This window comes from Diadema antillarum, unplaced genomic scaffold, assembly GCF_040938485.1.
Source record: "Diadema antillarum isolate AM-2024a unplaced genomic scaffold, OU_Dant_1.0 seq00001104_RagTag, whole genome shotgun sequence".
In the NCBI taxonomy this organism is placed as follows: Eukaryota; Metazoa; Echinodermata; class Echinoidea; order Diadematoida; family Diadematidae; genus Diadema; species Diadema antillarum.
The window spans coordinates 75951-102727 of NW_027271920.1; the positions used below are offsets into that span (position 1 = coordinate 75951).

The window sequence follows — 26777 nt, forward strand, 5'->3', positions numbered from 1 at the left end:
GTTTTGCATGTATTTAATTCCGTGGAATCCAGATATCAACTACTGGAAGGAAAAATAGGAAAAATGGCAAGCAAAAATATTCGCGTGCTTTATATTTCACGCTAGTTTCTGGTTGCACGGAATGTGCGAAAATTTCAACACGGCGAAAATTTCCACTTTTACAGTATGAGATTACGAAGTGTGATGTACTCAGCTTTAAGAAAAAACATGAGGTCTTACAAGAGCTGCAAAGAAGCAATAGTTGAGAAAAGCCGACCTTCAACATATTCTGAAAGGGATTCAAAATTATTCACCCAAATCAGCTCCGCATTCCATTTTTGTTTGTGTCACTGCCAGGAATGATTGTTGGCAAGAAGAAGAATGGTCCTACAATGTACAGTAAGGCCCTGTACAGGCAGCAATAATACTGGGGTAGGGGGTATAAACCATCCACAAAAGATGGTTCAATGTTCAAAAGTTTGATTGTGTTTGCTTTCTTCAGAGATATAGCTGCAGCAGAGTTGGAGGCACATGGGGTGCGGAGCCTTTTCAGGACACAAACAGGATCATGGTGTGCTTTGTGGTGGAGTTACGGTTCACTTCATCTGTTTGTTATGCTTATCCTGTATCAGGGTCTGCAACTTCGCAAATGATCATGCACATATACACACACACAATCAACGGTGCCAAGCATGAAGGGTACCGTACTGTTTACCATTGGGAGCAGTGATTTTAAAAATGTGCAAGGTATCACATTTATTTTGATGCATATGTGTAGGTCAGTTGTATCTAAAAACATCCTACCATATGAAAATTTGGCAATAAAGCATAAAATGTATTAGGATATAACATCATTTTTCTCACTAAACCATAAACTGTAGTCTAGAAACAATTTTGTTCTCATTTTGTATATTTAACAATACTTGACATTGATCATACTGATTAACCTTTTAACACTGGCTTTTTCTATCCTTAACTCACATTTTAGAACTATTTTGAAGCACTAAATCTGGGTTTTTGTTTCATCTGCAAATGGTAAATAATGCCTTTAATGGCTACATTGGAGTATTGTGTGTGTGTGTCTTTGGGAACTCTTCTTATTTTGAAATGATAGCTGTTTTTCTGTTATTTTCAGGCCTAGATTTTGCTAGAGATCTATTCTTTCTTATTTATTCATGTTGTACATGGACTTCTTCATCTATTTCTTGCATGATCACACCATTTTTTTTTTCTGGTTTGAGAATTCATGAGATACCCTGTATAATACATTCATGAATTTCCCAACCCATAAATTGTGGTCACTTATATAGGCTCCTCGAATGGCATGTGGATTACATAATGATAGCAGAAAAGCATAGTTAATTTTTGTATTCATTGAACATCGGCTGTACATCAAAGACATAAAGTGAACTATGGAACATAAGATCGTTCTTTGTGTGTGCATTTTTTTTATTGTTTTTTAGTTTCAATCACTTTCTCACAAATTTACATTCATAAATGAAGCAAATTCTTTCTCACAAGCTACATCACAGTCATTCAGTCATTACACAAACAGTCAAACATGTCAATACCATTCAAACAATTAGACATATTAAGAAATGAAATTGCATTTCATCCTCCTATATATTTCAAAAATGTAACAAGCAAGATTGGAAAATGTCCCTCTGGATTGACAAATGAAATGATTTAAGAAATCATGTCTCTTCAAAAAAAAAATCAATCACAGTAAATCAGCTGCAATTCTGCAGCATGGAGATAAATATATAATTATACATAATCATGTTTTATGTCAATATGAAAGCAGTTGTAATGAGAGATTATCTTTTAATGATATGAACTATACATCAAATATAGTAAAGCACAGACTAAAAGACATAGATAAATTTGTATAACAATGAAAGTGTACATGTGACTCAAAATGTTGTGTGTTTGCATCACTAAGGCATGATACTTGCTCAAGTCATGGCATTTTGCTCATTAAACAGTGGAAAGTAGACACCATACTTGCTCACTTGTACTCCCTCACATTACCTAGCAACATGAGATTTCAAACATCACTTTTTCAGTAGACCGTATATAGGCATAAAGGCTCTGTACGAAGGCACCTAGGATTATAATGCAGCAAGAATAGGGACAAAGTCCCGAAGGAGGCATCTTGGTGGCATAACATTGAGACCTGAGGCAGTTTGTATCTGCGATTACATGTGGCCGTGCATCACAAAACCAACAAAAAGTTGCTCCCCTTGATTTTACGTTAAGGTCTCAAAAAAGAAAACAGAGAAAAAAAAAAAGTTGAAACGGGTCAACCACAGTCAATCGTAAGTTTTTCATGTTTCCTGAAAGAGATATTCTTCTTCTACATTATCCCTAAGTTTAGGATGATAAAACGAATAGGAAGTGTGTTTTCTACAATCCTTTTTTTTTTAAGCAGAGTAGTGTGATCAGGTATGTCTTAGAGGCCCCTTTTCATATCTTGAAAATCTTTTGCACACTCTACGCTTTCAACTCTAATAAATTTTGAAAGGATATTGCTCCAGCTTTGAAAGTTGGCATGAATTGTGGACAGAATGTGTTAATAGAGCATGCCCAATTTCAGTTTCATCTGGTAATCTCTTCAGTGTTGTAGCTCCGGTGGTTTCCATCACATTTCTTTTTGTCCCATTCACAGCTAGCACAGCTTGGTAAAGATTAAGTGCTTGAATAGACCCTGTACTTCAGAGCTTTTTTCTCAGTTCACACTTTTCCAGAGTATGTGCTTTCTTTACAATATTTAGACAGGTTAGGAGAGTCAATTTGAATTGAGTTATTCTTCATTTTAAAGCTTGGAGTCTGGTCTTGCAGAATCTGCCCCTAACTAAAAATCCGTTTGGCAACTTTTTGTTGGCTTTGCGATGCAGGGTTCCATATCAGAATATGCTTCTCCAGTGACCAAAGAGTGATTTGAATCATTGCTGACCGACCAAAAACCATGCCCAGTGTGTAATCCCTGATGTAAAGTTTGCCACTGGTGAGCATCACATTGCAGAAAACAAATATTTTGCATCTGATCTAATATGCAATTTATGAGTGCATCTCACCATAATTTCCTAGTTGCCATGCCAGCAGCTGCAGGGGAACGACCAATCAACTGTAAACAGTCTTCGTTCCTTGCCAGTGTAGACTAAGTTTTTTTGTTTTTTTTGGAGAAATGAAAGTTATCACAAATATGTTCTTAAAAATAGACTTAAGGGCATGCTAGCTGCATAGTGGTGTGAATACTGGTGCCAAGTTTCCTATCCATGCCTGAAGCGATTTAACATTTTTTGTCTGGATATAGACGAGTAGCCATTCTTCACAGTTGCTGAGTAATTCAGACAACCATTAGGGTCTACGTCATCTGTATTATGCATTTGCTGAGTATTTAAGTTGGACAGTCAGTACAAACTCCTGAAGCAACTGCAAAATCTGAGAAACTGCTGAATTCACATATAAAATGTTTAAACTGGAATGTGAACATGTTTTTTTTTCTTTTCTTCAAAACTTTAATGTACTATCTGCAATAGAATATTACACACAAACTCAGTATTTATTCAGACAGGACTAAGAATCATGCCTGCAAAATAAGCTTCACAAGTATGACCAATTTTTTAGAATGCTTTAAAGTTAAATATACAAACACACACACACTCACACACACATATCTGTTCACTGAAAAACACTGATGATGTCAAACTATCAAGATGACACGTTTTGTTGTGCTGTGGCAAGAAATAAGACTTAAATCATGCTCTGATCATTTGAGTTAAGAGACATTTCATACCTTCATAACCTCTCCCAACCTCACTTTATACTGGCACAATTAGCCAAACACAGAAACTTTCACGAGATGTACTATACTTATACGAGAAACTGCTTCACCTGCATCATGATTAGGTTCAATTATTACTAACTGCCAGAATATGGAAAGACACAAGAGGCTTTTCATTTATCATACCAGTTGATTTTTTTACATATCTATTCACAAATTGCCTTTTGATCACTGTATTTCTCAAGCAAACTTTCAAATACCTACAAAGTTATGCAAAGTGGCAAAGGATTGTACACAGTAAGTCCTATGCTAGTTTGGTGTTGGTACACACCGTGAAACCCTGTGGGAGAAGGTATTAAAGGTTGCTACAAATCAAAATTGTCTATCAGACAGGCATTATCAGAATGACCAGACAAGGGACAGATCAAAGAGAAGCATTTTGTGTGATAAAATCAATCCAGCTAAAAATGTTGTGGCATCATGTTTTGTACACATCTTGCTACACCCAAGACTAGAATATGCATAATCACAAGAGTGAAAAAATAAATAAACTGCTTATTTTGTAATAAACATAATTTTTTTTTTTTGTCAACTGTATAATCACAGTTTCCACTTATACAGCATAATGATTGCTTTGAATTGATTGGTGATTCAATAGGACTTCTTTTGTGGGGCAATTGCAGTTGCATCATATTTATTCATTCATTTATTTATTTATTTATTCAGTTTTCTTTACCCAGGGTAGCCCCATCAGTGGTTTACACACTGTTATCCTAGGGGGCCCTGCAACAGAATGACAAAATATAACAGTTCAACAAACACAAAATAACAAATCAAGGACAAAAATAAAACAGTAAATGTCAGTAGGTTTGAGACCAACACTTATAAGTTGATAATAACACAGCAGTACTGACAGGTTTTCTGTGAGTAAATCAAATGCACTGATCATATTCCACATGAGATATACAGTATTCAACCAGTTTATATACTATGGTGTCCCATATCATGACTCTCGAGAGTTTGCCATACAACTACTGTATACGCCATATATTTCGCGAGTCTAAATTTTCGTGAATCGTGAATCTCCGACGATTTCGCGGGTGGTTAAAATCGTGGAGTCCTGTACTGAATGGAGAAATGTACATTGCGTACGTCACATCCACATCAGGATCAGAGTCAATATTTTCGCGTGTCTTTAATTTTGCGAACGGCACCTGACTCGCAAAATTCACGAAAATAAAAATCTCGCGAAATACTTGCCGTATACAGTATGTACCTATGTCCCTGCCATTGGTGCAAAATTGACAAACAGATATGGAAGCATACCAACCAGCAGTTTCTTTCATATTTTGTGCACTACATGTATATACCTAAAATTAGCCAACACAAGTATATCAAGGCTCACAGACCTCAGCTCATTTCATATCTAAGCCACACAGACAGAGTATTCACACAATGTTTAATATCGCGGACAGAGAGAATCTTCATCTGATTGCCGAGATCCTTTCGTATCATGTCCCTATCTATGGCTTTTCGTGAAGACAAGACCTACGATGGTTATACTTGTGCGTGATGAAGTGCTGAATGGCCCATGCGTAACGTTCATGGCGTGATTATTCGTGCGAGCATCCGGTGCTTGTGCAGACTGCCACGTGATGAACAATGGTCAGAAGGGTTCGGAGAATATACCTCAACTACCCTTCTGATAATCCAAGTGCCATTCTAGAGGCGGTCAACGCCACCCAGAACTACGTGCTCTCTGTTGTTGGAGTCTGATGTGCGTGGCTGCCGTGGCTGGGCTCCACCACTGGGACCAAAAGGACGTATGTACCTGGCAGACCTGAAATCACACACAGCCCTATCCATTGGCACAACCCTTGTCAACCGCTATCATAGCAATTGTCCTTGCTACTGGAGATCTCACTGCTACTGGAGATCTCGCTGCTACTGGAGATCACGCTCTTCCGCGATTCTGGTCTCATCTTGGCTGATTCTTCCCGTGTACCATCCCATGGCCCGTAGTCGTTCCTCGCTCCAGACCAAATCCCACTCTCTAAGTTCTCGTCACTTATTTGCTGTATGCAAAAAAAAAGTGTAAAAAAAGGCTGTCAGCCATACTTAACAGGGGACAGCTGTCTTCTTCAATACATTGTTACATGGTTTACAAACTTGAGGCTTGTGCCAATTGTCTCAAATATCACTTTAGTTCTTTCCATCTTTCTCTATTTATCAAGATTGTGCATTTTTCTTCAGCAAATTTGCCTTGACATGACTACAACAGTATTTCTTTCATGAAAATACATTCATTAGGGCAGAAATATCGCAGGACAAAACAAGAGGTGGTCAATGTTGCAATGAAACTACCCAGAGTATGTTTACGATTAACCCGTTGAAGACAAGTTCCGAGAATACTCAGGCAGGTGTCAATGAGAAATAAGTAATGCAGCAAAATCAGTCCGTCCTCAAAAGGTTAAGAATGAGTGGTTGCAAGATCAGTCAAAGTATGTTGTCTCTTCACTGCTATCCATACTTTACTACCTGGCAGACTTTTCAGGGTGGTCCACAACTTGTAACCTCTGAATGTGAGAATATTGTGGAAATTGTATGTGCGAGAAGTGCACATCACGAGCGTGTACAGTGTGCAATATTTTGTGACTTATTTCCTATTGTGCTGTCCATGCTCAATGTTCTGTCTCATGTATTGTGCACAAATTTTCCAAGTAGTTTGACGTTTGCGCATGTTTTTCACATGTTGAAGGCATTCTATTTTGATGTTGCAGTGACATGCTCAAATTCCTTTGTGGACCACCCGTTTTTGTTGACATAACATGATCCTTCATCTATAAAGAAGTATCCTGTCACCTTTGTGCCTCATAAAGATACCAATTTGGTATCAATATATCCTCCAGACTCATAGATTCCAAATGAAACTAGAAATGTCGCTACAGCGACTGGTTATACCCCCGCCAAACAACATTTCATAAGCTTTGGTCAAAACAACATTTGATAAGCTTTGGTCAAAAAACTGAGGAAGTAGTTAAATCCGCAAGATCTTTCCTTGATCTTCTGCCATTAATATGCCGTTACCATGGCAACGTACTTTCGGGTACTGTCGAAAAATGCGTCTTGCACATCTACAACCAAAGGCACACATCTGTACCAAGTTTCATGGAAATTGGGCAAAAACTGAGGAAGTAGTTTGCAACACAAAATTTTCCATCATTTTGGCTCATAATATGTGAGCTGTTACCATGGCAACATACTTTTTGTCACTGTCAAGAAATGTGTCATGCTGACCTATATCCTAAGACAAACATTCAATATGAATTCCATGAGAATTGGAAGAACACTGATGAAGCAGTTTTGCCATGAAGCATTTTGCCCTATATTTTACCAATAACATGCCGTTACCATGGCAATGCACTTTTTGCCACGGCGGAAATATGTGTCTTGCACATTAACATATTCAGATGAACATCTGTACCTAATTTCATAAAAATTGATCAAAAACTGTGGGAGGAGTTCGCGACGCAAGAATTGTACCCATTTTTGCCCATAATATGCCGTTACCATGGCAATGTACTTTTGGGTACTGTCAAAAAATACGTCTCGGTTGAAAACTGAGGAAGTAGTTCGCGACGCAAGATTTGTACCCATTTTTGCCCATAATATGCCGTTACCATGGCAACGTACTTTTGGGTACTGTCAAAAAATATGTCTTGCACATCTACAACCCAAGGCACACATCTGTGCCAAGTTTTATGGGAATCGGTTGAAAACTGAGGAAGTAGTTCGCGACGCAAGATTTGCAACGGACCGACCGCCCGACCGCCCGATCGCCCGACCGCCCGACCGACCGCCCGACCGACCGTCCACTGATTCCTATATACCCCCTTCAAACTTCGTTTGGCGGGGGTATAATTATTTGTCAAAACTTTATTCTGGGGATCCTTCCACAGAAACCCACAAAAGAAACCAAGAAAGGAAATTTTCAATTTTAATCAATTTCTGCAACTTTTTTCAAGAATGCTTTATGCAAATGAAAATACAACAATGACAAAATAAAGATTTTGTTAGAATGATATTTTCCAAGAAAAATTGAGTTTTACAAGCATTCAGTGAAACATTAACATGCAAAATTAAGTAGATTATTGCATTTATTCTTTCATTACAAAGCTGAAAATGGTTGCAGTGGCCATCAGGATAAACATGCATAATGATGCTTCATGAGATGACAGCGTTTTCCTAATAACACAACAACTAAAATTGTTATCAAGGATTTACACACACACACACACACACACACACATACAAAGAAAAAGTAAGGGGAAAGGGCACACAAATAGCCTGTTTTGATTTCATCTAAGAGGAAAATAATTGCTAATCAACATGGCTATGTTAAAGTTAAAAATGCCCCCTGCCTTCTGAAAGAGAGAAGTCGAGTGTTCTTTTGTTATGCGAGAAAAATGGAAATATGTTGAATTTTCTTTATTCTTTCTTTATATCGTTGTACTCATGTGACATCACAAGCTATAGTAGTCTTTTCATCCAGCCGTGACTGAGCGTAATCTTCAAAAATTCATAACTTTTTAACGGATTCTCCGATTTTGCTCAAACTCTCACTAATGTGTTCTACTAATATTGCTGCATTCACTCAACCCACATGTCTATGAAGGTGAACTTGTCCTTTAATACAATGTTTCTAAGCGCAAATACCAGTAACATGTTTATTGATGTCTGAGTAAGTGTCAATAATTTACAAATTGACCACTTAATATACACAAAACAGCTTAAGAAAACCCGAATTAGATAGCTCAAACATGAATTTGCTCTCAAATTTGCAGGATATTCATTATATGAACATGATGTGTCTAATGAATGCATGTTAGTAAATGCTTCTGTGCAAAAAAAAAAAAACACAAAAAAACAATCTACTGAAGTTCAAAGTATTTTTCACCCTGAAATTTGTGCGGGAGATGAAATTGTGATAAAACTGTTGGTTTTTGGAACAGAGAACAAATTTATTTTGCTTACACCTAGATCAAATTCTATTTGTAGTTTCCTGGCTGTTATTTTCATAAGTTTATCAGGTTATTGTGGTGACAAATCACAAACAAGCCTTTTACATCTTTTACATCTTTACTGAGATGATTGTTTGATACTGAGGTGAAGGCATGTTAGCAAGAGGTTATTGCAGCAAATTTGGTGCCATGGAAAGATGAAATGTCTCAGATACAAGCTGCTATTTCCCCACATTTATTAATAGTATATATAAATATATATGAATAATCTGAAACTCATGGCTGTATTGGTGGATTCAGCAGCACAACTTCGCAGTACCAGGAGAAACAATTACATGTCATCTATGGTAGATGTGGACCTCACGCATTACATGTATTCAATTAATTCAAAGAGTCCCGTTTCTAATTCTTGATATGGCATAAACTTGTCACTGCTCTTACTTAGTGCTGTCTACAAACATACATACATACACACACACACACACACACATGCACACATACATGAAACATATAAAGATGCACGTATACATATATGTACAATGTATGTGTATACAGTATACAAGGGCCATATACATGGATGATATACATGTATATTTACAATATGTCTATATATTATACAAATAATGAATGTTTATGAGTGCAATGGACATAATATTTCATGAGGTGAAAGATGAAAATGATCCTTTCAACAAGACGCAGCTGAGTTGAATGGATTAAAGATTTTATCTTTCACCTTATGAAAGATTTTATCTTTCACTTTATGAAATGTTCTGTCCATTGCACGAATGAAAAACATTTATTATTTGTTTTACATAGCACCCAAAATAGGTCCTTGTCATTTGATGTTTTATCAATTCAGAAACGAGAGAATCTGAGATCGCGAGAGTGCTCACTGAGCGCTTTAGGCTAGCGCACTGTCGCATACACACACGGCATGCAAATGCGTAGTGTGCCAAATGGTGGGCTCTGGGTGTGCGTGCAATGGAGCAAATTGTATGGATCCAAAACTGCATGTTAAATGGAGCCAAAATTGCATGGATGATGACGTCATAGTGAAACGCGGTGAATGATCAATGTCAAACAGCTAATCAAATGCCGGTATTTACCCTAATAGGCATTACATAAATATCTATATACATATATTTATGATACAATACAGCATATTTCATATATCTAACTCCCTATTAAACTCCTCAGTATATTACACAAATGCACACACGCACACACACACACACACACACACACAAACACATATACAATGTACGTGTTACATACTCATGAATGTTATGCAGGGCATGATATTGCATTAACAATGTGCGTTTGACAAGCTCAACCTGTTGAGGATGGTTTGATTTTACTACAACAAGCATTTCCCGTAGACGCTTGCCAGAGTATACTCGGGACTCATCCTAAATGGGTTAAGGGGTGGTGGTTTTACCGACTTCCTCAAATAAGCTAAACAAGAAGCGGAACAAGGGAAATTTCTCACATGGCTTGGGATATGCGCCTGGTGTTGGTATCCTCCTCCTCCTCCTCCTCCTTCTCTTTCTCCTCCTCTTCTCCATCCTCCATCACCTCCTCCTCCTCCTCCTCCCCCTCCTCTTTCTCCTCCATCTGTCCAATTGTCATCCACATTGGGACTGCTTCTTATTAACTGCATGGGATTAGGGGTGATTCTGTAGTAGCTAGCCCCGGGGTAAGGACTCCATACGCTCTCGAAGCTCGGTGCCCTTTCCAGTTCCGGTATTCCACCAGGTTGCCAAGACGAAACAGACTTTAGGTCTAAGTCAGGCGGCGGAGTGTTTCCTTCCCTTGCTCTGCTTCCTATGTCATGAAATCAAAGAATGAAATTTCATGCAAAAATTGGGATCACATTGTTTAACAAAATTATGCATATATTCATATGTATATATATATATATATGTATGTTGAATTTTGAAAGAAATAATGCACTGCTTTTACATCACCACCGCAGCTGCGTCTTCAGAGGAATTACTTCTGTATCAGTCGTGCCAAGTTTTTTTATATATGCTTTATACTCATTGTCATTTCATTGTGACGTAACATTGCACTGTTGCCAGGATGTGTGCTGGGTGTTAAGGATGCCTAGCATTGATGCGTTAAAGCGCGCATCCTTGGTAACACGATTGCAATATATTGTTATGGCTTAATTTTGTTATTGTTCTCTCAGTATCAACACTTTATAAAGGGCGGTGAGACGCTCGAAAATTTGTGTGAAGAAATAAACCGTTGGTGAATACAGCATGAACTTTGTTGCAGTTTTGTTACTTATCTTTTTATCTTGCCAACATGTGGACTACCTTATCAACACATATATATATATATATATATATATATATATATATATGAATATATATATATATATATATATATGTATATATATATATATATATATATATATGATATACACACACACATGTATATTCATACAGGGTTTAATAGAGACCCTGTGAGACAAATCCTGAAAAAAAGTGCTATAGAGTTTATTCCATAAAACACATAAAAATATGGTGACTTCTCTGATGCAGGGTCATATCTTTATATATTTCAATCGATTTCCTTGATTTTGATTTTTTTAAATATGTTTGAAGTTTGATTTCAACAACTGCTTTCAGCCCCATGGTACTAAACGGCCCTTTTTAGGGGTGATATTTCTTATTATAAAGGTTTGTTACTACGAAAATGAAATAAGGTTTACTGTTCCAAAATGCACAAATTCCCTATACCTAGAGGTTCTTTAATCTGAAAAGGAAAAGGGGTTTGTTAATTTGAACATTTGTGGCGTGATTAAGGTTTGCTATTCCAAAGGTTTGTTAGTCCCAAAACGAAATATGGGTCGTTATTCCCAAGATTCCGTATTCTGAAGGTTCGGTAATCTGAAAACGAAATGAGGCTTCTTAATATTATGAAGGTTCATTAATCTGACAATGTAATAAGGGTCATCTATAACAATGCAGATTATGTTTGTTTTCCATTAAGTCAGTAAGTATGTGTATCGTGTGTTTATGTGTGTATTTATACATGTCTCGCATGTATGTGTCATGAAAATGTGTGTGTCTTCATTGTGTAATACCCTCCCATTTTTGTCATGATAATGACATATTTTGTCACTAAATGAGGTTTATTTCATTCTTGGATTAACAGAACCTTTGGAATAATTAACCTTGTTACATTTCAGGTCAATGAACATTATTTGATTTACAGATGAACATGACCATCGGAATGATGAATCTTATTTTAGTTCAGATTAATGCACCTTCTTTCATGTGAAGAACTATGAACTTCGAGAATCACAAACCTTTGGAATAATGAACTGTAACCTCTTTTGGTTCATAGCGGTACATATCATGGGCATGTACTGTAAATGCTTTGATTCCGTATGGAGAGAGGCAATCCTTGTCCTATGTGATTCCATGCAAACATCTATGACAGCACAGATGTGTGAATTGACTAGTACAATTGTGATTGAAAAAGTAAAAATTCATAAATTTTTATTTGGTTTATAAAACAGATATGGCATGAGGGTGACAGCATACAGTTGAGATGCTTTTGGCAATAACTGCAAGCATGCTCTGAAAATACAAACATCAGTTCATATCTGTTTATAGGATTTACCATGGGAGTGTGGTAAAAATAATATTACATATATGTGAAGAGCTCTTCTATTGCAGGAGCTTGGATGTGATAAGAGTCCGACCATACCTTTACAAGTCCTGATGATGATCTGAGTGCACTGCTTGCCGGCGCTGGGATACTTGACGCAGATGAAGCAGGAGAAGAGGAAGGCAACCAGACAGGCTCCCGTGACGCAGCCGACAACCACCGCGCTGAAGAGTGGAATCTGTTCTGGCTCTGAGAGTCAATGTATTGTGAGGCTGGAGTTACATATTTTCATTGTGCCTTGGAGAAACTGTCATTTAGGCTAACTTTACAGAATATATATAATTACTTTGAACGGTTACGTTGTGTAGTACAGTCGGAAACCACCACACTGAAGAGTTGAATCTGTTCTGGCTCTGAGAGTCAAGGTACTGTGAGGCTTGAGTTTCATATTTTCATTTTGCCGAAGAGAAACTGCCATTTAAGCTAACTTTACAGAACAGTTATATATACTTACTTTGTACAGTTACTTTGTGTAGCACTGTCAGAAACTAGTACTGACTCCAAACATGATGAAATGATAAGAATTATGTCTTCTTCCTTTTTTTTCCAAATAGCCCTGATGAGCTCCATTTCCAAGACAGACATAACTTTAGACTCCCATGATATTGATAACCCAACAAAAAATGTTGATATTAAGTGCATAATATTGGGAAAAGATGCCCACTTCCCTATGTAATCATGATGGTCAGTGCATGACAATATTGTGCAACAGAGCAAAATAATTTAGTGTTATCTTATCACAACCAATTCTTATGAGTCACTGTTCACTAGTTAACAAAGGTTAAATGTCACTTTCTTCTTTAGTCAATGTAAGTAAATAATTCCTAATACCTACAAAATTGACAGTGAAACATAAACCTGAAATATAGACATTCACTAGGAATAAACTTGAATGCCAAGGAAACCTGTTGATTTCCTTCCCTCTCTCATGGAGTTTTGTCCAGTATCTTAAAGTTTTGGTATGTACTTTTCAGTGCTATATTCTGGCAAATAATATATGCACTCTGATGTGCCATGATTACCTTCTCCCACGACACTGTCTGGTCTTGGAGGGCTTGCGCCTTGTTTGGCTGTGGTGAAGTCAAGTTCTGTAATAGCATATAAAAGAGCAATAATTATTCATTAGTCAAATGTAAACTCTGAAATGATAATGGTTTATAAGTCAGAAGAACGATATCTTGGGAAGGTATGCATCACTGCATCTAAAGAGAGATGAGATTTTGATCACAAATAATCCCATCAAATTATATACGTAGGAATTCCATGGTGACACAAATAGTTGTGGAGAACCTTCATGGAACTCATGCAGGCCTACATCAAATAAAGGCAAAAACAAACTTAGCTTGAAATAAAAGAAATTTTGGCTCGATGAATTATCAGGTGTGAGTTTCTTCAATTTCGTCTCCCTCTACAAATCAGATTGAAGATCCTAACTGCTGATCTGCAAATTAACAACATTGTTTCCCTCTACAAATTTAATTTGTAGAGAGAGACAAACTGAAGAAATTCACACCTTAACCTTCACCCCTCTGAATAATATCTTTCTTTCATTTAATATGCCTTGTCCACCTTGGACTACTTAACATTTTATAACAATGTCAGAATTTTGAAGCTTGGGTATTTGTTCCTAGTTCATCGTGTCACTGCCCGCAACCAGGGACAGCCTGGTGGTAGTGTCGCTGCTCGGAAAGCAGTAGGTGACAGGTTTGAGTCCCACTGGTTCCTTTTTCCAACATGTCTGTTAATTTACAGATCAGCAGTTCACACCTGATCCTTCACCCCTCTGAATAATATTTTTCTTTCATGATTGATTACAATTCCAAATATTTACATATCATGTCCTAGAATATGGCATACAAGTTCTTAGAGAGATACTGTACACAACATAATTATTTAATGGGGTGTTTACTTTTTCGAATTTCACAAGTCAGGTGCTATTCATCAATTAAACAGCACGAAAAAGTATAATAACACTGATCCCAACATGAATGACATGTACACACCTGCAGATACAGTGTACTGCTGCGTCGTACACAGTACATTACAAAGATGCATGAAAACACTGCACTCAATGATCACAAAGTTGACCACTTCAGCAATTAACCTGTTTCAAACAAGATTATGAAATCACCACATAATTATATTTTGTACATGATTCCCCGAGTTTATGCAGCTGATGGATTAATTACCTGGTCTTGCTCCACGTGAGGATTTTTCAGTGGTCACTCGGTGGTCAGCAGATGGCACTTTAGTGGTTTGCACAGCTGAGGATGGGAAGCATTTTTCAAGGACCAAATAATTACAAGTGACAAGTAAATACTGTCTGTCTCTCATGGACAATGAATAATGTAAACAAGAGGGGTGGTTATATTGTTAATCCTTCCCCCCCGCCCACTTGAACTGGCATAGATATTGCAAACTTTGTGATACGGACTGCAACCATATATTCTCATCTGCCAATTGTGTGATAAATGACAGACATTAACCTAAAAGAACAGAAATCACACCACATATTATATACAAAATGGTATGCATCCTTTTGTTTTACAGTTCATAGATCCTAAGAGAAGATGGAAAGACACATGAGACATTTATAAAGCAGATTTTTTTTTGTATGTGGAATAAATCAATATTTCAATTGAATTGAAATTACGAACAACAATCATTTAGAGCATCTTTACATCCCTAACAGCCCCTCACATAATAAATTAAAGGTATATGTATATGAATATGAATGCGTATTGTACACTCATATAAAATATTGTATATACAAAATATATAGATATACTTGTAGATATATTTATGTTCATATGTGCATACACATATAAAAGCTTGAAGAATTTGAATTCCTTCATTTTATCAATGAACAGCAGTTGCAATAAATATCAGGAAAATGTGATTATAGGCCTATACACAAACAAAGGTAGTAAAATTATGAAGTGTACGATACACAGTGAAACTGATTAAAGTTTGGTACGAAATTGTGATAATTTGGCAAACTAGGTATACAGTTTAAGCTGTTGCCAGCCAGTGTTTTTGCCATTATCATTTGATCACACTGAGAATATCAATATTTCCCTTTAAAAAAATCTTATTCATAGTTTGCTTTACAAATGCATAGATAGTATGTTTAGGGGTATCAACATTTTAATTAGAAAAATATCATGTGACAGAGAAAAAAAATCAATACCAGACAAGAGCAAATAATGCTAGTTTACTTTCATAACAACTCATAATTACAGAGCATCTGCTAATATCAACTTATAAACATACGCATGAATTACAATTTTACTGGCATTTTATGCTACTGTAAAATAGTGTCAGGGTTCATCATCCATGCATGCATCCATCCATTAATCAATTTATCAATCAATCAATCAATCACTGAATTCATTATAATGTAATGAATTAGTCATCATAATCCTTGCACAGCTGCGTGCAGCCACCAGCTGTTTGAAGCACCTCCTCAATTCCCTCCTCTGTTTCCTTGGTCAGCTGTAGGCATTCTCTCTTTTTTTTTTCTTTTTTTTTCTTTTTCTCTTTCTTTCTTTCTTTTTTCTTTCCTTCCATTCTTTCCATCTATTCTGTCAAGTCGTGTCATTTTGTTGTGTCTCTCCTGTTTTATTTCATCTTGTCCTAAATTATATTTGTGCCAAGTATTTGCAAACAAGTATTTCATAAGATTTTTCTTTGAGTGGTTCACAATGTACAAGCTTGCTTCTTAGAGGACCTCTAAATTCTTTTCTTTTTTTCTCAACTGAAGCATAACTTTGTATTTTTTGCCAGTATGCATGCACATCTTTATCTATATCATTTATCCTTTGCTAAGTCTAATGTATATGTTTATGATATAAATTCTGATTTATTCTGTGTTATCTTTTGTCGGAAAAAGAATGAAAATGAATGAATTGACTTGAATTGAATATCATCCCTTGTAATACAAAAAAAAAAGTATGTTTCAAATCATCACTGCATGAATCCTTATCAACCTGTAATGCCCTGAGATTTTTACCTTTTGTGATGTTTACATGGAAGCGGCAGACTGCCACGGCACTGTCGTACCACCAGAACATGTAGACCACCTCGGCGCTTTCTGTGAATTCGTGCTGCGGCCTATGTGTCTGATTCCATTGCAGCCTGGGCATATTGTTGCACGACGAGGTAACAGCCCTTGGCTCTTCCCAGTTGAGAACGGCAGCCCCGCTGTCGCTGACTTCTGCATGCAGAGGCCCAGTGGGACAGCCCTCGATGCTCGGCTTGCCAGCTGACAACATTTTATGTGTGGGTGAACACAATCAGTCAATGAAACTATTCACCTATGTCCTTAATGCTGAAATTATTACTTTTCTGAAGGGACTGAGTATACAGTTTATGTTAAATACACACATTCGTGTACAAATATCACAGAGACAGACAGACAAACAGACAGACAGACAAAACAGAGACAAACAGAGGTGCACTCAAAAAGAGAATGTCAGCATTGAAACACTAGAATTTTTGCATCTCAACACACTTTAGATTATGACTAAGAAGTGGGTATAATATCAACATTTTTGATTTTCACAAATTTAGATTTCTGTATCTGTTATCATAGTCATCGTATTTGACAGGCGGTGGTGAAGTTTTAAAACTTTCAAATGATTTATTAGATGGTTGGCAATATCATTTGAGGTTTCAAACACCATAGCATACCAGTTCATCTTACCATTAACAGTGATGACATGCAGCGATGGTATGCATAATTCACATGGTCTGGCATCAATCTAGTGATGAAAGAAGTATACAAAATATTTGAATGAGGATACAAAAAAAAAAGTAATGAATTTATTCATACGACACAAAGTGTCCAGTCTATACCATCGGAAAACTGTATCAATCATCCTTTGCAAAGTCGAATGTCTACGTTTATGATATGATTCCTGATTTATTTTGTGTTATGTTTTGTTGGAAAAAGAAGACTGAAAATTAATGAATTGAAATGAATTGAATTCCATTTATTTATGATGAACCACCAGGGATCTGAACTATTTGCCAGCTCTTTGTGTGAAAAATGGACCGCACCATTCGGTTTTCAATGGCTGTGCTCTGATCAAGCAAATGTGCGAGTGGGATCATCAAAGTGTGCACGTCATATTTTATGTTTGATGATTCTCAGAGACACAGTGGTTCCTCTCTTGTTAAGTTAGAAGGGGACAACCTGATAAGACTGTTACAATTTGTTGTTCTGCAGGTTTGTTGACCTGAAAATAAAATAAAATTTGTTATTCTGATAGTTCATCCATCAAAAAATGAAATAAAGTTCACTATTCCCAAGGTTTATCAATAAAAAATAAAATAGGATTTGGTTTTGATGTGGTGGGTCACATATGAGACTAGCTAAAAACTGTCCTTTACAAAACCTTATCAAAGCAGCCATTTTGTCAATGATTTTGGACACACTCATCACCATAAGGACACATACAAAGCATATACCCCATACTATGAAGTCACACACTCAGCCACCTACTCTATTGGCAAGTGCTCAAACAATTAACTGGTTCTGGTAATGCAAACAAGAATGCTTAGCCAAGGACAGATATGCAACATTTACTTTGTTTTAAAAAAAATCTCAAAACCTCAGACAGATGCACACACACACACACACACACGCATACACACACATTATAATTTGATTACCTGTGGTATTTGAAAGCAAATACCCCATTTCATTTTTGGATTGATGAACAAAGGGCAAGACATTATGAATACACTCGAAAGAATGTGTAAACATTCAGATTCTTGAGTGGGTTGTAGCTGACAAAGTGGCACATTCAGTTCCACAAAATACACCATGTTATTGATAACATCAAATAGATGCACAATACAGCCTTTCTCAGTCATATTCTATGTCTTTATTTATGCTAAGATTATTAAAGATAGAGAAAAAATATAACTTGCAGACAAACTAGAGACAGCAAGGACTTGAAGTGAGTGTTTACATGAGGAATATTTGGGCTCTGGCATGGGTTCTGTATATCTGGTGATATGTTCTGACAATTAACATACATTGTATGATACACAGCAATATTTTGGTCAGTGTGAAATCATTAATTTTACTAGATTGGCAACATAGCATACGGCCATTGAAACCCATCAAACACCTTAAACTTGTGACCTATTACTGCATCGGCCTGATAAAGTTGCAGAATTTTCAAGCAGACATAAGTGCAAAATACAGAGATTTGAGTGAAATATGAGAATTGTGATATTCGTTAAAGTTAAAAGTATTTGATATCTCAATGCCCTGATATTTACGGTACAATGGTTCAATATGTCTTTAAATCTAAGTTTTTGCAGCACATAGTTACTCTTGCTTTCTGAACTGTTTCAGCAATTAATCACCTGCAGCATTTCATTATGGATTAGGATTATCTCGTGCATATTTGAACAAAGTGTTATTATCTTGTGGTATCTTACACTTTGTTTCTATGATAGCCCTCACTAAAATGTATTTATCAAGAAACAATTAAAAAAAAGAATAAAAAACCCTGAGAATCTGGAAATTTCAGATATATACAATGAACCCAAAAATTTCTACCGGCAAAACTTTTGCAAATTTCACAAGCCAATATTTGAAAGGTAAATTGCACGCATAAGTTTTTGTCTACACAATAGATTGAATGCCAGTTACTGATACATGGAAGTTTTATGCTGGAAACCCCCCCCCCCCAAAAAAAAAAAAAAAACACAAACAAACAAAAACAAACAAACAAACAAACAAACAACAAAAAAAAAACACACACACACAACCCCCCCCCAAAAAAAAAAAAAACAACAACAACAACAACAACAACAACAACAACCAAAAAAACAAAAAACCACACACACAACATCAGCTCCAATTTTCCTGCCACAAGGGCTTCTGGGTTTACAGGAACAAACTTATAAAAAGTATTAAATGTTAAAAAACAAATCAATGGTCCGTAGCTTTAGAAGGCTCTTGTGAAGACAAATCACATGTAAATCAACTGTACAATCTAGAATTACAAGATTAGAAAAACACAGTGAAATTAACAACTAGATGCTTGAGACAAAAAAAAAGAAGCTGAATGGGAATAGCTACAACTGCAGGGAGCTTCTTTTTCAGTTTTAGTGTTTCTCTTTTTTTCAAGTAGTAGTTTATAGCACTTCATGGTAAACCTACTACTCACAACTATCTGCTTATACCATCAGTTTTGACTTCAAAAAAGTTCTTATGAATGGACAGGATGATTGTCTATCTAAGCCATAAACATGTCTTCATGAAAATTCAGAAGTGCCGCTTGTAAATTTGATTTCTAAAATTCAAGAATTCCATTATTCACAAACAAACACACTCAAAAACATTTATAAAATGGGAGTATGTGGGCACACAATAGCCATATTATCTTCATTGGAGCATTTCACAAATGTGATTGGGTCTAGAGCCACTTTGGATATACCTTGATATCTTTGTCCTAGATTTCTATATTGACTGACATCATAATTGAACTATACTTTCTTCAATTACTGGATGTTCAATAACAACTTTTAAAACATTTTCCCAGGTCCATCTAAGAGAGCATTTTAGAATATTGGTGTTATGATCCTTTCCATGGCAAATATAATAAACATAAAGGAAATATTTGATGAGATACATTACACATGAATGAGGGCACAGTGATAATGCCTTACCGGTACAAGCAGAATTAGGATTAGCAATATGAGTAATATCAGTAGTAAGGACATGTTTCAAATACTCTCAGGAATTTCATACCTGTATTTCATATCTTCCAGGCTCCATGCAGGTCCAGGCAATGTTGGTGAAGACAGGTTCTGTGACTGGTTTACTAACTTTATTCTGTGAGTAGGGGGAGGAGGAAATGGATTCCATATAGACTGTGTATAGATGAGGGCTCATAATACTATGGCCAATTAGAAAAGAGAGAGTAGTTTCTCATCCTTGTGCAAATTTGAGTAAAGCACCACATCATTTGTTTGTTCATTTCTTAAACTATTTACTATATTTCTACACTTGTGATATTTTTTTTTTTTCACTTTTGGACCACTGAAAAACACACTGGAAATTTCTGTATCAATCATGATGCCATCCCCTGTAGTAATGATAAAGTGGCTATTGAGAATTGCCATGCGGGGCAAGAATGTGATGACCTACAAACTGCCCACTGTACTGTGGGCATGGATGAGGACTGCTGTTGTTGGCTAGGTTACAAAAGATATATGTGACCGTGCATCACAAAACCAACAAAAAGTCGCACACCATGATTTTATATGAGGACTCATAATATGTGAAATGGGTCGAACTAGTCAATCATACGCTTTATTATCTTCTAAAAGAGGAATTTTCTTCTACATTGTTCTCCTATATTAGGGGATCAATTATTAAAGGAATTGAAGTTCTTTTTTTCTTTTGCAATTTTTCTAGAACACTTTTTAAAAAAAAGAATATCATGATAATATAAACCGTTCGGCCTCTTCTCAATTCTTTAAAAAAGCTTTCAAACACTCTTCACTTTCAATTCTAGTAACTTTTGAAAGGATGTTGTTTCTGCATTCAAAGTTGGGATGAGTCATGAATAGAATGTGCTAAATAGAATGTACACAATTTCAGCTTATCTGATAGTCCCTTTATTGTGGTTGTTATGAAGTTTTACTTCATGTTATTTCCCTCATTCACTGCACAGAGCATGCATGGTGCACTGTTATAGGCACTTGAACAGACCCTAAAGCTGTGTTTACACCATGTTAATTCCTGGCAGCAACATGGCAGCCCCATTTGCCCGAAACATAGTGCGCTGTGGGTAGATCAAACTTTCTCCTGTTTTCCCCCCTATGCATTCTAGTCTTGTTCATTCCAATCCAATTTGTCAATTAATTAACTCACTTGACTACAACAAAAGCACCCAAAGACATTTTTATGTGAAATCAACATGCATAATTCAATGAAATGGGACCAGCTGCATGTAAACTACTGTAAAACATGATATTTTCACGGCATGAAATTGTTGCGAGTTGCCTCTAACATTCAATGCATATAGTCTAGACAAGATATTTACCCAAAATTTATTTTCTTTTTATTTAAAATTGAAATGCATGCAAACATTCCGTTTTAAAGTATAGCCTATCTTGAATAGAATATTCTTTATACATGTTCTAGATTCTGATAAAATTATGAACTACTTTTTTCTCATTTCATTTCTGACAGATTAAACTATTTTTATTTCATTTGAAATCTAACTATATGTAAGATAGGTGCATGGTTAGAAAAATAACATGAACAGATCAAATACTTAACAAAGACACTGAGAAATTGAAAGACTGGTTATCTATCAGAATTGATATCAATGAAATCACACTCATATTCTCATAATTTACGAAGTACACAGGATAAGTTGCTTCTAAAGCAATCTCACTTAAAAACGAAAGTAACTTTGGGGGATTGTGCCTTCAGCTGTGCTGCTCCAAAACTTTGGAATAAATTACCTGAGAAACTGAGGAAGGCATCATCACTTGTTGTCTTCAAATCTTTATTGAAGACTTATCTTTTTTCAGAAGCCTTTGATTAATTTGTTATTTATTTTCGTGTGTCTAATCAGTGACAGGAGCTCTGCATACATCACAGCGCAGTAGAGTATATTTACATAGTAGCTGCGCTATACAAATTTGTCTAATTATTAACTACAAAAGTTAAAACATGTGAAATAAGGGATGCAATTTCATTCAAGGTTCATGAGTCAACTTACAGGGATTCTTTCCTCATAAATTGCCTCATTGGAGCAGGAATTTTTGCAAAGGTAGATGAGATATTCTGATATATAACCAGAATACTCCTTATATTCTCCGACGTCTAGCTCCAGCGAAATGTTGACGGCAAACGGAACATCATAGTCTATGATATTTGCATTCCAACCTGTTGCGTAAAGAGAATGATAAAAATGTACTTCAAACAGGGGATTCAACTTCGGTATTAAATGAAAAGACTACACATCACATCTTTAGGCAGCAATGCCACTATCTCTATAAGGTTATCATTGTGGCATATCCCAGATATGATGAATCATCTGACATAATATATGCACGAATATATCACAAGAGTAGACATTTTTAAGACACATATCTAAAACAAACCCACTGTCACACACAAACACACACACACATGCATAATATACATACATATTCATATGTCAACACTTTAAGTTGTGCTGGCATGTATAAAATGTCAAATCTCACACTTTCATTACTATCACCACGAGTAGCTGTGTCATCAAACAAGTACTTTGTACCGGTGTCATTGTTATACGACAAATTCCTGAAAAAGGACAGTCTGTAAACATCATTACGAGCTTTGACATGATCTGATCTCTGAGTACTAAACAATCAAGTCTTAACTCTCCACAGGCACTATACAAGTGACTTCCATGTAACTCATTCAAATATTTTCTTTTATCAAGTGTGGTACAGTGGCAACATGAATAATAATCTCACTTTCTATAAAGTAGGATTGAAGACAAACTGTTTGGAGTTACAAAAATTTCATTTTGAATACTAAATGAAAATTCACAGCTTATAGAATGAACAGTTCTGAGAAAAAAGATCAGATAAACATATTATGAAGAACTACCCTGGAAAAATCAGCGGGTTGACACAATTACTCTACAGCTTGATAAAAACAACATGTTCGTAGAATAACGCAACTCAAGGCCAATACTTCTCACCACATCTTAAATTACATAATTTTAACCTTTTCTCATTCATGTTCATCTCATTTTTTTTCCTTCATTTCTTACAAACATTCTCACTTTACACACGTTGTGCCATATTCTACATTTACATCACATAGCATCTTCCTTGAAGCCATTTCAGCTCAATGAAATTTCAAACATTTCGCTTCATCGAATAACTCGTCAACTGGCACTGGAATTCAGCTTATAAGGATTTCATTCCCTTCAAGAAATAAATTGTAAAAAGGGCATATACGATATACATCAATATAGCACCACAAAGAGACCATCCTTTGTTCTGTGTGGTATAAACAATAGATTAAACTGACCACTGCATTTAATCTTCTCTATATTCTCATACTGACATGCAATCCTTGAGAAATCCCCCTTTTCATTTCGAAAGGGTCTGCTTGCAAACCGAGTGAACATCCCACTTTTCTTCTGCTCTTTATGTATCATATATTTTAAGAACGTTGACCACATATATGCATTTATTCTTGTCAGCCACATTTCAACGGAAAAATATACTCACTTATCACTCATTAGATGAGATCCCTCAAAAATGTATCTGCTTATCACCATTAAAATGGCAAAAGATTGCTTTGACAAAATACCATCACAAAGGGCCAATGCGAGTAATCTTGAGCCATAAAGAGATAATGCAAATACAATTTACCTCCCACTTTACTGATGGGTATGGTATGTACATAGAGAAGGTGTAATCAGCACAGTGTAGTTCCCCTTAATCGAGTTTGGGCTCTGTCTTAAATGTACACATTTACAACGTGATTACTATTGGCACACACACACACACACACACACACACACACACACACACACAATACACAGTTGCAGCATGGAGGTGTGTTGTATAGTTGCATAACTGCAAACACATTTTGCACAGGCCTTCACACCGTTTACTGAGTGTATGTGTCTGATGTGTGTGTGTGTATGTGTGAGTGTGTGTATGTGTGCCTAGTGTGCCCAGCACAATACCCAATGATACAAAAACAACAACAAATCTGCCCCCAAAACGGGCTTGTTGTTGAAGGTAATGCGTCTACAAAAGGCCCACAATGATGTAACAATCTTCAGGCACTTAGTAATCATCCAGAATGGTATTTGCCAACTCATTCACATTCATTTTATTGTCTTTGTTACACTCATATCAGACGGAAACAACGGGTGAATCTGCTGCAAGAGATGTAGTATGCGTGTCCCAGAGCCTGTACCATATTTGCGCAGAAATTGAACAATCATCTTGGAAGTATTTGACCAAAGGTCAAAACAGCAACCTATGTTGATGACGCACACAATCTGAAAAAGCATGTCATTCATTTTAATGCATTCTAATTACTGCTCAAATACGAGAGGGATGATTTTTTTTTTCCAACCCACCTGCCAAAAGTTTCCGGCCGATCTCTGGTTGGGCTTTTGTGGAATTAAGGGATAAAAATGATTTACGAATTACATTTTTGATAAAAAAAAAAAAGATAGAGAGAACAAAGAGCTATATCTGAGAGGAGTCATATGTGTCAAGTTAAAGGTGCATGGTCCCGGTGTTTTAGTCAAATGCGTACGAGGGTTCACAGCGCAAGTTTCCTATAGAGACCATTGCTATCGACTCCTCTTTGGTGCTTACGCTGTGGCCCACTTCCCCGAGTCCGAAGAAGTCCGATTCACTGTAGTCAGTGGTCCGATCACAGTTCGGCTCATGATTCGGCTGAGGGGGATGACAGCTTTAGCAAACTTCTTTTGTGATGTCATAATAAGAAGCACATATGCACGCACCCTGGCATTACTACAGACTGCGGCGATGCGCAGAGAAGACAACGAAGGCAACGTTTCTTAGCAACATCTACGCACTTTACTCTTGATGACAGCTCAACTTCGGTAATCTTCGTAACAATGCTAACGGTGATCGGCAGTATCATCAACAGCACCCTCTACACTAGCGGGACTATGCACCTTTAAATTGGACTTCATAGCTTCGCAGTGTAAACATATTTTCACATCTCTACCAGTTCCAAAGGAAGATTTCTCACTCACTCCCTCTCTCTCTTTCTCCCCCTATATTTTTGTTCTTTCTCTCTAAAAACATTTTTTCCCTCCGCTATATCTTTATTCTTTATCTCTAAAAAGAGAGTTTTTTGTCCCCTATATTTTTTTTTCTGTGTCTCTAAAAACAAGAGGGTTTTCCTTTTTTACCATATTTCTTTTATTCTCTCTCTCTCTCTAAAATCAAGAGTTTGATATCAATAAAGTTGGTTATTTTCCCATGAAATCTGGCATCATAATTAATGTTCCTTGATGGTTTAGATTCTAGGTTTGATGGGTTCAAAGGGAGATAGTATACTAAGCAGGGTACATTTGGCGATGTCTTTATTTTTTGCAAATTTCATGAGTGCACTCATATATGCAAAATGAACAAGTCACAAATATACTGCTACCCATACCACCCCCCCCCCCCGAACCTGTTTTTTGACTTGGAAGTGGAAAATCACAAACTATTCTTCAAAAAAGGAATAATAAGAAATGTCTAATTTCATCAATGCACTTCTCGCTTGTGAGTTCAACCATGCATCAAATTATCTCACAATTCTCGGGTAGTAGAATGTTATACTCACAAGATATGTTGCACCTACATTAGAACTTTACAACTGAATGTCCCCCAGTTCATTATTCAGTGAAAATGAAGTGATGTAGCTAGATCTATACATGCACATAACAGTATGAAAAATGATCAAGCGACCAAAACACCACTGCAATTGATAATACTGTCTCAGGTAGTTGTAGGAAATGTCTTGCAGGCAATACAGCCTTTTAAAAGGAATGGCTTGGATTTTAGGAGGCTCTGATGTAAATTCGTTGTAAATGCTTAGATTGAATTGATGATCTTCAATATTATGAAACAATGGTGCAAAACCTATATACACATGATCCAAACTCCTATACTTTAATTAACATCAATTATATTGATTGTTATCCTATGATGAGAAATTAACACTATGACATTCTGAGGGGCAAGAGTATATACATCTGCATGGAAACAAAACTAATGACAATAGTTGCATTATAGGGGAATGTCTTAAATGTGACTAAATCAATGCATTCATGTCAAAATTATATAAGAAATGTGTGCATTACACCTTACCTTTTGGTCAGAGGTGATGATGTTGTTGACAAGTATTATTGTAATTGTATTAAGAGATGTGGTCATGAATATACATAAATATATACATACATAAATACTTTGATTGGGTTCGTGATGTATTCAATGAAAAAATGGAGGAAAATGTCAAGACCTGGGGGGTCATTGGCCTTTGCACTCTTGTCATCCTCATCACATGTGGCGAAATGAGCTGAAATAAACAAAAGAGGCAAAACTGTTGGAGGCCAAGAGCTAAGATTGCATGACTGAAGAAAATAGAAAAAGAAATACTGAGAAGATAAAGATATATATATATATATATATATATATATATATATATATAGAGAGAGAGAGAGAGAGAGAGAGAGAGAGAGAGAAAGCAATATAATACATGCATAATTTTGATAATTTCTTCA

General features: G+C 36.3%; 1 protein-coding gene across 1 annotated transcript in view; it reads right to left on the minus strand.

The window, feature by feature from the left end:
• Positions 1 to 5646: 5646 nt before the first annotated feature.
• LOC139743727 (uncharacterized) overlaps positions 5647 to 26777 on the minus strand; it is a 47000-nt gene continuing 25869 nt past the window's right edge. The window contains exons 6-16 of the mRNA XM_071654178.1: positions 26516 to 26572; positions 24609 to 24641; positions 22233 to 22399; positions 20246 to 20329; positions 17177 to 17234; positions 16484 to 16735; positions 14661 to 14735; positions 13494 to 13559; positions 12511 to 12660; positions 10499 to 10611; positions 5647 to 5841 (exon numbers count right to left, since the gene is read on the minus strand). Coding sequence (XP_071510279.1) covers positions 5647 to 5841; positions 10499 to 10611; positions 12511 to 12660; positions 13494 to 13559; positions 14661 to 14735; positions 16484 to 16735; positions 17177 to 17234; positions 20246 to 20329; positions 22233 to 22399; positions 24609 to 24641; positions 26516 to 26572 — 1250 coding nt within the window. The remainder of the gene's footprint in view (positions 5842 to 10498; positions 10612 to 12510; positions 12661 to 13493; positions 13560 to 14660; positions 14736 to 16483; positions 16736 to 17176; positions 17235 to 20245; positions 20330 to 22232; positions 22400 to 24608; positions 24642 to 26515; positions 26573 to 26777) is intronic.